Raw genomic sequence first — 14,406 nt, forward strand, 5'->3', positions numbered from 1 at the left:
ACAGTCACTGGATGAAAATCAAACACAGATATATAGAATCTTGTTCTGCAGCAAAACCATACAGAGACCAATAGGATTTTAGATGAGTAATAACCCTTTGTTGTTAAAAAACAAAACAATAAACTAAGGTATAACAAGAGGGTAATTTAGCAATCAGAAGGCTTCAGTTCTTCATAACAGCTGTAAATTAACACTTAACAATGTGGGAATGTCAGGACTCCAGTCTGTGTGTTTGTCTTTTGTGTTGTTCTCCCTTCCACCACCAGGAGGTGCCTGGTTCCGGTCCGCCTCCTCACACACCTGCTGACGGTTACCTTATTATCGGAGTGTTCTTAAGCTGCTGTTAGCCACTACCTCTACGCCAGAGTGTTTGCCAGTTTTTGGTACTCTAGCCAAGCTGAATTTTCATTAAGTAAGACTGAGTTCTTGTCTCCCTGAGATTTAACTTTGTTTTTGTTTTTGCCTCTCGGCAGGAAGTCATCCTGCAAACTCGACCTTTTCGGACCTCCTCTCCCAGGAGGGATCAACTGAGTCTTAAACTGAGCAAGGGATTCAAACAGGAGGTTTGGATCCAGTCTCATTTGAGGACGCTGAAATTACTCTCTGAGCAAGGGAATCATCTTCACCACGACCCGTTCAAGTACAGTAGGAAATCTGAGTGGCAATCAGTGTCTCCGTCCATCTACACCGTCCAAGTTCTGGGTAAACCCTGTTCCGCCCTCCACCGAATCAGACATACTCTGGAAAACCAACACACAGATTGGAGTCAAGGATCCTTCACTTCTCTGGAAACGTGAGTCAACAAACAGAACCTCTCCTTCAAGATCAACGAATCAAATTTCCCACTGAGCCTGAACTAACAGTCTGTCTTCCCCTCGCCTTCCAGTTCCGGCTGAGCAGAGTACCGAGAGACTCTGCACCGAGCTTAACCTCTTCAATAAAACCTGTTGAACTTTTCATCTGTGTCTCTCTGTTTGGTTTCACTGCATGTGGGGCCGATCCTTAGATAAAATCATGACAGGGAGAGGTTATTTGGTTGAGGTATCACAAAATCTTAACTNGCTAGTTTCAGAGACAGTGTACAAAGAACACTTACACCACTTACCAATCCAACAATTGTGGTGCTGAAGACCTACACAGAGGAGACAGTGGCTGTCAAGGGCCTGGTCAATATTAAGGTGGAGCTAAATGGACAATGCGTAAAGCTGCCCCTATATGTTGTTCGGGGCAACTACCCATCCCTGCTAGGCTGCTCATGGATGGATAAAGTGCGGATTGACTGGCCTACTGTCCGCATGCTGTGTAATAATTACAGTACAACATTTACTGGCATAAATGTATCATATTATCTATATGTATGTTATTATCACCTATTAACTGAAAGTCTCAATCTTTATGTTGGCCTTGCCTGTGAAACTGCTATTTATAATTTCATAGGAGTCGGTTCACATTTGTGCAGGCAGACATCTTTTGCATTACGGCAGTGCAGAGCTGACAAACTAGTGACTATAGAGATTGCCATTACGCTCGAAGCGACTGGGGAAAGTTAGTCAGTTAGTGTTTATAGAATCCTACACAGACTAATATACTATTTATGAAAATATCTATATAAACTAGACTTACACCGGCCACAATCAGCAACCGCCCAGTTATTACGAGGAGGATTGATTTCAAGCACCAGTTGTTGTCGTTTTTTTATTTCTGAGGGGACTTGCATCTTTCTCCTGACTTTGATCCATGTTTGTTTCGGTCAGGGTGCCCCAAACACATGAACGAATCAGCTGGACGAATCAGCTTTTTTTCCCTCCTAATTGATGGATTTGATGCTTTGATCTAGTGTAAATAATCTTCGTCATCACTTGACAAGATAGGTAAAGCTGATGTTGCGGATGCCATTTTGTAGGCATATTCAAGTGATGAAGTGGTGCTCGGCAGACCAACACTTCATGAAACCCATAATTAATGAGGCGGAAGTTAGCTCAATTGCAAGCCAAGAATATGACAGTGTGACAAAGTAGATTAAAAAAATCTACTTCCTAAAATTACCACAAAAAGGTTTCACATTGCCCACCAAATTTTTTAATTTTTTTACAAAAGTCATCCAGTATTATACTCACATTTGAAAGAGCTTTTTCTCCTTTTGCATTGGGTTTAGTTTGAAACCTCCGAAAGAGTGGGTGATCCTGTGCTCACATCTGAGTGTCTTTGGCTTGTAGCAGAACCAGGGCTCGCCTGTGTTGAGATCAGTGAAGTTGCACAGCTGCTCTGGCGGTGCCATAAGGCACACATTACAATTGGTAGCTTCAGTGACTGAGCCTGAACGGAAAAGGCTTCGGAAAAAAATTCTGCCAGGGTATTCCAAATTGACCCTTTCTATCACTTTGACTGCCTCACTGGAGTGGATCAGGATCACCTTTTGCAAAAAAAAAATAAGAATAAGTTGGTAAGTAAGATTTAGGAATAGAATACCAGTAAAGTCAAACATATGTCTGTTGTGAAGGACTCACTGGAGGCAACTCTTTTTACTTTTTATAAAAAAAATTATGTTTGATTTGTGCATAGCTGCACAGTCATTTTGTATTGTACTATTTACAAAAAGAGACTGATAATCAGAAAGTCTTATCTTTGCTTATCTTGCAAAATGTTCAATCTTGCAAGCACCTGCAAAGTGATTTATTAAACCAAAAGGCGATTGCAGTCACAGTTTTTGAGTTTATTTGAAACTCAGGTACAAACTCATAAAAGTGCATTTGGTCATTGCGGCTTTACAGGTGGCATTGCTACAAGAACAAATAATGGAGAGAAAGGCTCTGTGGATTTGAATACATTTGGAGTGTGAGATATAACAATAGTAAAATCATTATTCTAGGGAAAAAGATGTCCATATTAAGCACTTTGGTTGTTAAATATTTCTATGGGCTTACCTTGGTTTGTATTATTTAGGATCAAACAGGTGTTGTGTCAGGTTGGTTACTATTGTTTGTAGAACTTTGAGATACTTACGTTAAGTGCATTATAAATATTCACGATTATCATTATTTTTAACATATTTAAAACATATATATTATTACTTATAGCTGTATGGCTTGGAAGCCTTAAATAATTTTTAGGACATGGAGTTTTCTCCTTTGAAAGGAGCTGACCTTACTTGTTTGCACATCTTACCCTTTTAAAGACCCAACCATTGCAGATCATCTGTAAAATGCCCCTTTATTGCATGTGCTGTAATTTTTTTGCTTATGCAATTAAGTGCCTTTTATTTAGATTTTATAGAGATGAAAGTTGTAAGCATGAAAATTCAAAAATATTCTCTCTAATTGGAAGTAATGGTGCCAAGCCAACTCTGCAACTAACATAAAATTTGACACACTGCACTCAGGCAAATGTCCTTTAGTAAACTATTCCAAGAGAATTTCTTCTGCTAATCTTCTGATTTAATGATTTGTGGCTAAGTAACTTTTGTTTTCATAAGCCTTCTTCGTTATAATAATAATAATTGAATATATAGTACCGAGACAATTTAACAACTTAACTTCCCCAAAGCTGGAATCACACTGGAAATGTCTCAGTTCCTGAGATAGACCTTTTTAATTTGTAAAACTAACTGTTCACAGAAGTGATTTATTTTTGTTTTTTTGGCAATAAAATTAAAATTGAAACACTTAATTTATATTGTGTGGATTAGTGACCCATTATATAATAGTAGTGCATTTCATCATGGGGTGAGATCACTTCTTGTTTGAGGATGAATAACATAGTGTTCTTTGTTTCCAGAAGCTTTGGATTTAAAATTGGGTTATTGCCATGCAGTTTGAAGCACTAAAGTATGGGTATTCGGGTAATCAATTAAATGTAAAGCATAAATTCTGTGTTATGTGTAAAGAAATACATTTGATTTTCAAAGTTTATCAGACTAAGGAAGTGTAAATAGAAGCTGACATAAAATAAGGACTATCTAAGGGTGCTGGCTGATTTGGTGTTGTAAAAAGAACTCACAGGCTTAAGGCGATGTAGAACTTGTGAGGCATCATGGGAAAAGGCACTTGTAATAGGTATGCAAACAAGAAAGGCTTCCAATTTGCTGGAAAATATTCCTAGGTATGTTACTGGATGGAAAAATGTCCCATGCACCTCAATGCGCTTGGAATAGATAAAAGGAGCTGTTTCCTGCTGAACATTGCTTAGTTTTCCCTCTTAGGGACAACGGAAGGAGGATGGCAAGACCATTGAGGAAAAGAGTCAGATTCCTTTTTATTATTATCTTTTAGGCTCTAGTGACCTTTATTCTGTTAATTTCAAAAGTATACAGACAGGAAAAATGGTTACAAGAGAGGAAACAGTAATTCAGCAAAGGTCAGCATGGCCAGAACCTGAACCTGTGATTGAATTTCCTATGATGGATTCCTAATTTTTATCTGGATTTTGTTATTCCAATTTTAAAGAGTATTATCTAATTTTTCCTTGGTAGAAATGTTCCTATTTCCATGTGGATTATCCCAGTGGATTAAAGATCACCCTTGCTTGTTGCACGGGGTTGATGAAAGGCCAAATTCGGGATTAGTAGAGTGCACCATTTAATGGAGAAGTTGTGATTATTCACTTTTTCAAGATTCCAGGAAACATATACTTCCGTGTCTTCTAAAATGAAACTTGTCTGCTCCCCAATCTTATATTTAAAGCCTCTGTAATAAGTAGTCAGCGTTGAAAGGCTTAAAGTGTTTGAACCATGAACCAGGACGATAGGTGGGAAGAAGATGGCTCCTGGCTGCTAATCATCTGATATGCTTGTTGAAAAAGGGTGTGGCACTGGGAAGAAGGCAGTTAGCAAAGTCAATGAGACCTGTTCACCCATCCAAGAAGATCTCACAGGGGTTCTAAAGGTTAATACTGAGTGGGTCTTGAGATGGAAAATCCCAGATTGGTTTCCGAGTTGAAGCCCAACAGAAATCGAGGAGTGGAAGAGGTCAGTCTCAGCTGTGACAACAGCAATTTATTTTACAAAACAGCACACTGAATGTTTTTGGAGAGATAATAAAACAACAAGCTTGTAGTAAGTGCAAAGGAAAATCTAATTAAATAGCAATAATAATTAAAAATAATTGCACTTTAGATTTTTGACAAAATTGTTCAACCCTACCTATAACCCTTTTCAACGGACACCCTGCAGTCAGCACATATCCAGTATTCATCCAGACCATGTTATATTTGGATATAACTTTCCTGGCCATTCAGAGACAAGGTCATTTGTCCCGTGGGTAACACCTTCCAAGTGAAAATGTTGACATGAGCGCACAGAAGGAGTCTAAACACGAGTATGAGAGAAACTATAGGTGCATAAAAAGCAAACCAGAAGCACAGAAAATTAATATGCACTTATGGTTGTGATATATTTGGGGTGTCATTGAATTAAATCTGCACTCATAGAACATTGAAAATGTGCATGGACAGTAGTCTACATGCATGTGTTTTAAATAAAACTGCTCCTTGGAGAATTTATTACATGTGTGGACTTTTGGCAGAATTATTACTAGAATTACTACTGAACCCTCTAAAAGTGAAAAACAGAGTAAGTAATGTAATATAGAGCTGATATTAGTCGCTGAACTAATACAAACAGGTGGTGTAGTCTCATTGTTTGCCAGTAAGAGAAGCTACTATCAAACCTGCCGACAGGGGTCTAAAATCTTGTCCTATTATTATTTTCTTCCAATTATCTGCTGCACTGTTGGGGAAGTACCCCCTGGCCATTCTTTCTAACTTATTTTGCCACTGATCCAGCATCTTAAAAGTTTATCAAACTGCTCCAGTATAATACACAGACCCGCTGCGCTGCAGCTAGAGACAAGAAAATGTAAATAGAAACAGTCAAAAAATTACTTAGAATTCTTATGCTTTGGAAACATACAGTTGCTGATAAAATACTATATAAAGTGCTATGATCACCATTCCAGTTTAAAGCATTAATGAACAAATAACAAAAGGTAATACAATAAAAACAATGTGCAGCAACAGGCTTACAGATACCCTTCCAGTTCTCTTCAACCTCTGCAGCCTGTTCTCCCTGTGCTGGACGAGCAGATGTATACTGTCATGATCTTGGTGCTGATGACTGGCTGGATTACTAATTTGATTCACCTGCCTATCTCCGCCCAGTTTCTTGTTACCCTTCATCTGATCCACCTGCTCCTGCCTCTGTTTAACCAGCCCTCTAACCAGTCATCAGGGCCAGATTATTCTCGAGACATTGGTGAGAGTGTTTCAGCATTACTCTGATCTGTGTTCTCTCTTAACCACTGCGCCTGCCCATTACCATGAGATCTGTTTGCCTGACATGTCTTTGGACAGCTGCTGGATTCTGCCTGCTAATTGAACTTGAAGCTGCTTCCTGTCACCGACCTGGGTTTCCCTTCGGAACCTCTTCGGACTTCTGATCTCCTGGTTCTTAATCCTGTTTGTACTCTGTCCTCCGGGGCATCAGTGTCTGGGACACTCTGGCCATGCCCGCCGCATCTTGTTGGCAGCCCACCGGCTGGATTCTACCCTGTTCTCTGTTTTTTAATAAATCTTTTGAATTATCTGACTGTCTGTCTGCCTTGAATAATGAGCCCCTGTTCTGAGCCTTGGCAATATAAAATGTTTTTGTTTAATTTTTTTTCCCACCTACTCTGACATCCTACAAGTGACACGACTGGTAGCTAATGGTTGTGGTCTAAAAAAAACAGGTATTCTGTGGTGCCAGACACAAACCGGAGCTCGCACCCTGAAATATCTATTGTTTGGTCGAAACAGGCGTTTGCAAACATGTTCAGGAACAGAAACTGGGGGCTTAGGTGGCAACAGTAGCATCAAGCCACAAACTGGCTTAGGTCCTGTCAGACAGCAAGCAGTAGGAAGTGCCTTCAAAAAGTGAGGATAAGGTTTTGTTGCTATCATACAATAAGATAAGGGCTCTAGGACCTAAGACCACTTTTGAATGTTAACACCAATCACTTCAAATTCCCAACAAAATGTAGAATATTGCTAGACACATCATATGTCAAAAATGTTTTGCCAAATTATTATCAAGAACAAGCTGACTGAACTTGCATATTAGGGGAAGAAATTATGACATTAGCAAATATTAAGAAATGATGACACTTTTCTCTCTGCTGTCAAAACCGTTTTTATTTCAGTGACTCTTTGATGGACTCAGTTGCAGTTACTTCCCTGCAACTCTTGTGAGTAACCCTTTGCTTGTTTATTTTGTTTTATAAATGTTTGCATTCAGGTACTCAACAAACAAATAGCTATTTTAATTAAGCGCAGTGACAAGGTAACCCTTAGCAAGGATAGATATATCCGTAACACTCAACAGGAAAAGTCTGGATCTTACCTCCACTTGTGCACTTCCTTCCCAGAGCAAAGGGAATACAGCAGTGTAGGAACCATTTCGATGATCAAGCACTTCCCCCACCACACCTGCACGAACAGTCGGGTTGTGCAGTCGAGCAAATATAAGGTCTCCACCAGACTTCTTGTGTCGACCTTTGAAGTCGTTCATTTCTATCAACACTTTCAGTTGATCTCCTACATTCCAGGTTCCTCCTCCATTACGAGGGAGAATTGTGAAAGTGCTGTGTGCAGCATTGCTAGTGTCAATCAGAGAAAAGTTAGATGGTAGGGATGGTGTTTCAGGCCAGGCAATGTAGTCCTTTAAAAAATCAGACTCAGGAACATCCTCGGGGAACACAGATTGGAAAGAGCAAACAGCTCTATGGTTTTGAGGCTCAGTGGGACGTTTCAATGTTTTGGTGGCTGGGATTTTCTCCTTTAACTAGAAAAAAAATGTAGAAAAAAAACTCATTAGACACCACACAAACTAAAGTTTGAATACAAAATTAATTGGATGTAATAATAGATGTTTCTGGTTTACAACCAATTAACACTTGGTTATCTTAATGTGGAGTCACAGATGCTCTTCCTTAGGCCGGTAATGGGTTATCTTTTCCCACTGCCATGCTCCTTACTCTGTCAACATTCTTTCTATTTAGAATCAACTTAACCTATAAATAAGATTGTTTTCTTTATAAAATCAATTCAAAAGATGACATTATTTTATGTTGGTTTTTTTTTAACATAACAATAAAATACAACTAGCCGAATCAAGCTCAAGAAACCTGTTAGCATGAACACCCAAGCTTCAAAGGATGCCAGCGAGTGCTGGAAAACTGTTAAGTTATCGGTCTTTCGCATGGCTGGGTAGGCTAGAACGTAGGCTTTATTGTCTCCTATTTAAAACATTATGGGTATCTGAATTTTAATTAGCTGGAAGCCCTAATCATCATCAATAATGAAAATAAACACTTGAAATGTTTCAGTATTACTTTCAAACTGAATTACTGACATAAATTGATATATCTATATATATGTCTGTCTTTCGGTCCTCCTGTCTATGAAGAAAAAGAGCGAGAGAGAGGATGATTCCCAGCCGAGGGTGTTTTTGTATGTATTGGGTTCTCTCCAAGCACTCTGGATTTCTCCCACAGTCAAAATACATAACTGTTGGATTAACTGGCTTCTCTAAATTGTCCTTAGTTGTGACTGTGTGTTTATATCTCTGTGTTTCTGCTTTGCTGTGCCAAAAACTGGCGACTTGTCCTGGGTGTACCCTGTATTTCACCCATAGACTTCTGGAAGGAAACACCAGCCCCACCCCGACCCTGACAGGATAAGCAGGGGGAAGATCAATAGATAAATAGATGGAGAAAAAGAAAGAGTGTATAGAAGAAAATAAATATAAATCCACAGGACTGAATTTTAGTCTGAAAAAAAAAATGTTATCCCATTTGCTATCTCAAAGTTAGAGGACATTTTAATGCATTACTTAATTTATCATTTATGTACTTTGTTTCCTGTCTGTCTTTAATGTGATAAACTAATGTCCAATAAATTACAATATCCACATACACATGTCTTATGCTTGAATTATGGTTATATGAATAGACCTTCAGTAAGATGCATTCAAAGGACTAAGAAAAGCTCTATTTTTCAGAGCCTATGACGATGCAGTAGTTGGAGTTAATGTTTTAAAGTTGACTGATACTCACCTCTGCTAATGTACAGATTATGTGATCAGTGAAGTTCACACTGTAAAAAATGACCCATAAAACCAATAAAGTCAAGAAAAGAAAGATCCAACTCTTCTTCTGAGGAAGACATTTTCTTAAAGTTTGGTCTCCCATTATCAGTGTTGACTGGATCCAGCCCTGTGTAAAAAACCAACCAAAAAAAAACAATTAATTTACATGAGTATTCCATAACCTAAATCAGACATGTCTTTGTCCACAGAAAAATCATTTATTGAAGAAAAATTCACATTACTCAGCAAGACAAGTAGCAAAAGTTCTTTTGTATTATAAATTAGCAAGATATGATTGTCAGGAATCCAGTTTGTGTGGTCTGTTTTTGTGTTTCCTTTCCTCCTCCACCAGGTGGTGTCCCGCCCTCATTGGGTAGTAGCAGTTGCTGCACACCTGCAGCAACTGCTACTACCTCGACGCCAGAGTGTTTGCAAATACAGGGTACTCTAGCCATGCTTAGTTTAGCAGAGTCTAACCTGAGTTTTTGTTTGCTGGTTTTGGATACTCTAGCCAAGCTGAGTTTTGCTGGGTTAAACTGAGTTTTTGTCAACCTGAGTCTTGACTTTGTTTTTTGTCTTTGCCTCTCGGCAGGAGGTCGTCCTGCAAACTGGATTTGTTCGGACCTTCTCTCTCTGGAAGGATCAACTGAGGTTTTAACTGAGCTGGGGTTCCAAACAGGAAGTTTGAGCTTCACATCGAGCAAAGGTTTCATCTGCACCGCAGCCCGTTCAAGTACCGCAGGAAATCAGAGTGGCAGTTAGCTTCTCCATTCATTCCAAACAGGAGGTTTGGATCCACTTTCCCCAAGAGGTCGTTTGAGCTTCACACTGAGCAAAGGTTTCATCTGCACCACAGCCCGTTCAAGTACTGCAGGAAATCTGAGTGGCAGTCACCTTCTCCGTTCACCTATGAACAACAGCAGTCTGAGTAAACCCCGTCCGCCCAACACGAAACAAGACAATCACTGGAACATTCCACACAGACTTGATTCCATAAAGGACACCTTTTTCTGGAGAAGTGAGTCTGCACCCTATTCCTCCAATTCAAGCCTAAGAATCTAATTTCCCACTGAGCCTGAACTAACCGCAGTGTCTTCCCCTCACCTTCCAGTTCCGGTTTGACAGTGTTCTGAGCAGCACTGAATTCATCACCATATTCTTAATAAACCTGTTCAACTTTTCCCTGGTGTCTCTGTCTGGTGTTCTGCATTTTGGGTCAGACCTTTAATTAAATCATGACAATGATATGAATTTCATGTAACTGTCATGGACACATGCACAGTGTTTTCGCCGACAATGAAAAAAATTATGTAGTTCATTTTTTCCATGACGAAAACGATAGCTGACAAGCTAAACGTGGATCTTTGCTGACGAAAACTTGGCGACTCATGGGTGTGAGATTTCGTCAACAAGACGAGACTAAATAAAAATGTGGGTTGTTGTTCAGACGTTTAAAATGCATAATTTGGCTGTAATCTGTTAGACAAGCTAAGCAGTATCAGCTTTGCAGCTGCGTCCACAGATGGATCATGGCAGCAGCGCCAGGGGAGAAAATAACCCGGAATGGTCCGGTACTGCACACTGAACTCTGACAAACTCTGCTCTTCCAGCTGTGCTTGTGCAGAAGTCAATCTTTGCACGCGTGTAGCTCACAGTCCGCGCTTCATGCTCCACACCAATGGTTCGCTCTCAGCAGTATGGCTCTTCCTGCTCTAACTACTTAATAAACTATATGTGGCTGATCATCCTCTGCCAGCTCACAAGAAGTGATGCAAAACCTTCTTTAAGTTCTACCAAACTGAATCCCTAAATTATATTCAAACAAAAATATTTAATTGCATACTGTATATTTTTGGATAAAGTGCCAGATGGTTTCAGATAGATCTTTACATCTATTTGCATATGACATAAATATTTCATTGTATTGTCATTAAAACATTTTCTCTGTTTCCTTTAAAAATGTCAACATTTTAGTTAAAATATTCATTCAATTTAGGTCTGGATTGCCATAGCATTACGAGGCAATTATGTAGGTTCTCTCTTTATTTGATTTTTTAAAATAAAAACCCTGTTAAATCTACTTTGAACCCGAAGAAATAAGGTCCAAAATTGCCAAAGTAGAAAGAAGAATGTTTTTGTTCTTAGCTTTTTTTGGAGCAATTAAGATTTTATTGATCTGTGTGTAAGTTGATCAGGAAGTGTACATTTTATTAGCTTGTCTGTCTGCTATATTATCCACAATGATGTGTTGAACTAGATCTGCTATTTTCAATACTTTTTTTTTTTTTTATAAAGTAGTGCATTAATTCGTAAAAAAGTTTATTTAAATTCTACAAATTAAAGTTTTCTGCCCAACAGCAATGATAAACTGCACAGCAACATTCTATATCCAGCAATTAAAGTATCTAGAGAAGAGCTGGCAGTCTGGTTAAGAATCTGGTTGTTATTACAAATTGTAAAGGTTAACTGTTTTTTGCACCATAAAGCTGACTAAAACCTTTTAAAATTTTAGTTGACTAAAACCGACTTAAACTATCACATATAGTAATGACTAAAATGTGACTAAAACTAATAATAGTTTTCATTCTGAAAACTAAGACTGAATCTAAGGTGGCTGTCAAAAACAGCACTGCACATGCCCACACACAGCAGTAACACAAACTGCATTTAACATGCATTTAAGAATATTTTATGTAATTTTGTTTGTCAAATGCCGGCTTTCCCAGCCGTTTAAGATCAATGGTAATGTATTTGTTTACATTACTGAATACTGAGCATTTTAAAATAAAAACATTGTTTAAGACTTTGTAAATATTGAACGATTTAAGCGAGATGGTTTTCTAAGTCTCATTAAGAAATACATTTCAAAAAGGACAAATGCCACAGAATAAATGGTCTCACATCGAATGTTGCTGTTCAAAATCTAACAGGCAACGGAAAAAACTATAGTACATTACAACAACAACAAAAAAAACATTAGTTCATTGTATAGGACAAATACAAACATGACAATATGGAATAAAATTATAAATTTTTGTCATTTTACCTTTGTTTTATTTACTATCCTCGTGCTTCGCTGTCCTCTGCACCTTCCCCCTCAAAACTGAGCAGCCCACACCTGCTCTTCTGTTTTTTTGTCAAACGTAATATCTTACGTCAAGTCTTGCATAGCATTTCTTATGGGGGAAGACAGGTACAAAAATGTACGAATCCAGAACATGCATGCAAATATGCATGCACATAAATGATGCAACCCCAAAACACATACACTTGATAAATAATTGCAACAAAATGATGTAAAAGAGAAACACTGCAATGACAGACAGTGGACTAAAGAAGATAAAAAGATTATTTAAGTACCAGAAATACTAGCATTAAAGAAAATCAGCAAAAGATACATATGTAATATTAACAAGCTTGTATTAATTGATGGTATAGCCCCAACTGACATGGTGACACACTTCTGTTTGACTCAATTTGCAGCCTTTTAAACCTGCTGTTTATCATGATCTTCTGTCCTGCTGTGTTTTTTTTTTTTTTTCTGTGATTGCAGCAATTTTTTTACAGCATGTTTACAGGTATAAGTAATCACGCTGAATCCAAGTCTGCGGACCAATTCCAAACCAGCCCCTGAGCACTAACCCTCCACCACATTAAGTGCCATCCCAAACCACATAGTGGGTAGGGTGAGTGGACCAATCAGCCTTTAAATAGCAAGTCTGCATCAGTGCAGGCTTGATGGAATTTGGTAGTGGGTGTAAGTTCTGTCGGTTTGCTACATCTTCATCACCCTTACATAAAATCACAAGTTAGATATATGGAAACATTTAATTCATTCCAAAATGGGAGGTTTATTTGACCATAAAGATCAGGCATCCCCAAACTCGGTCCTTCAGGGCCGCTGTCCTGCAGGTTTTAGAGGTTTCCCTGCTTTAGCACAGCTGATTATAATGATTGCAGTAGAGAAAAGGCCTGTTAATCAGCTTTCAATTAAAATCAGCTGTGCTGGAGCAAGGAAACCTCTAAAACCTGCAGGACAGCAGCACTCGAGGACCGAGTTTGGGGATGCCTGATATAGATTTTTTAAAGAAAGGGGCAAATGTTTTATTTTATGTCACCCTGCCCCACAGAACTATAGCCTATGCTGTATTGGAAAGTTAAGAGCCATGCAAGCCCAGAAAATCACTGACAATTCTACAAATTTTCTTTAACTCCTCAAAAATATTGTTTAGCACAAAAGGAATAAAGTGAAGTGAAGAAACAGTGTTCCATGTAGAGGGCACAGGCATTCGAGAACATGCAGAAACTGTTCAACAGGTTTTGCAACAATTTACTGTAACTTAAGAAAAATGACAGCACCTTTTTTCATATGTAAAACCCATGATAAGATGTTATCATGCCCGGCCTAATCTCCTACTGTCAACAGCACCTGGTGGGACAGCCTCCCTAAGACTTCACAACCACAATAAAGCAAGCACAAGCAAGAAAGAAATGTCTAGACATTAGGAGGAGGAATGCTTTCTGTAGTAACCGAGCGTAAAGGTGTGACTACATTTATTCCACACGGAGACAGAAACAACAGTACAAGTCGATTGAAACCAAAACGGCCCCGGTGGGGGAAACCCCAATCTAATTATAGTTCTGTCGCTAATATTTCCCAATATATAACACTTTCTAAAAGAATCGTTGTTAAAGAATCCTCTGCAAGTTATCTACTTCACTTTTCCATATTTTTTGAAAAATAGGAAACCCTTAAACTTAAAAAAAAAAAAAAAAACTCACTGAGCCTCAGGCAAGAAGCGTTAGTATAAACAAATTTCTTCTTACAATATATGCTTCGTTAGATACAAAATACAGCAATTCATAATTTTTCTCCTTTTCTAATCTTTTACGAGTGCTCTGGACTTGATGTAGGAGTCTTGCGCAATCACTCAGCTGTTATAAAAGCATAGTTTTTTTTTCACTACAGGACTACATTTGTTGCTACTTAGAAACAATTTTCCATTTTAAAATCCAGTATAGCTTAGGCTACATCGTTATATAGTATGCAACTCTGCAATTGTAAATTACTTTTTTCTTTGCTGATGCCAAAACTATCAGTCATTATACATTATATTTGCAGCTGGCATGTTGGTATCCAGGGGACACTGCTTTAATATACTTGTTAACTTGTCAAAATAAATTGCATCTGTAATGTTTGGGTATGTCTCACTTTTTCAAATCAGAGTTTCACCATCAACATTTTTATGTATGAGAGAGATGAAGACTGCAATGAATGGATGACAAAC

At 38.4% G+C, this 14,406-nt stretch overlaps 1 protein-coding gene across 1 annotated transcript; it reads right to left on the bottom strand.

Annotated features, from left to right (window-relative positions):
* Positions 1–2,107: 2,107 nt before the first annotated feature.
* LOC107084445 (NXPE family member 3-like) lies at positions 2,108–12,209 on the bottom strand. Its single transcript, XM_015374286.1, has 4 exons — positions 12,165–12,209; positions 9,087–9,245; positions 7,373–7,813; positions 2,108–2,413 (listed from the first exon to the last, which is right to left on the bottom strand). Exons 2-4 carry the CDS (start codon positions 9,219–9,221, stop codon positions 2,114–2,116), a joined length of 876 nt encoding a protein of 291 aa, XP_015229772.1. The 5' UTR covers positions 9,222–9,245; positions 12,165–12,209; the 3' UTR covers positions 2,108–2,113.
* Positions 12,210–14,406: the final 2,197 nt, after the last annotated feature.

Source organism: Cyprinodon variegatus, unplaced genomic scaffold (genome assembly GCF_000732505.1).
Source record: "Cyprinodon variegatus isolate N-32 unplaced genomic scaffold, C_variegatus-1.0 Scaffold100, whole genome shotgun sequence".
NCBI classification, from domain to species: domain Eukaryota; kingdom Metazoa; phylum Chordata; class Actinopteri; order Cyprinodontiformes; family Cyprinodontidae; genus Cyprinodon; species Cyprinodon variegatus.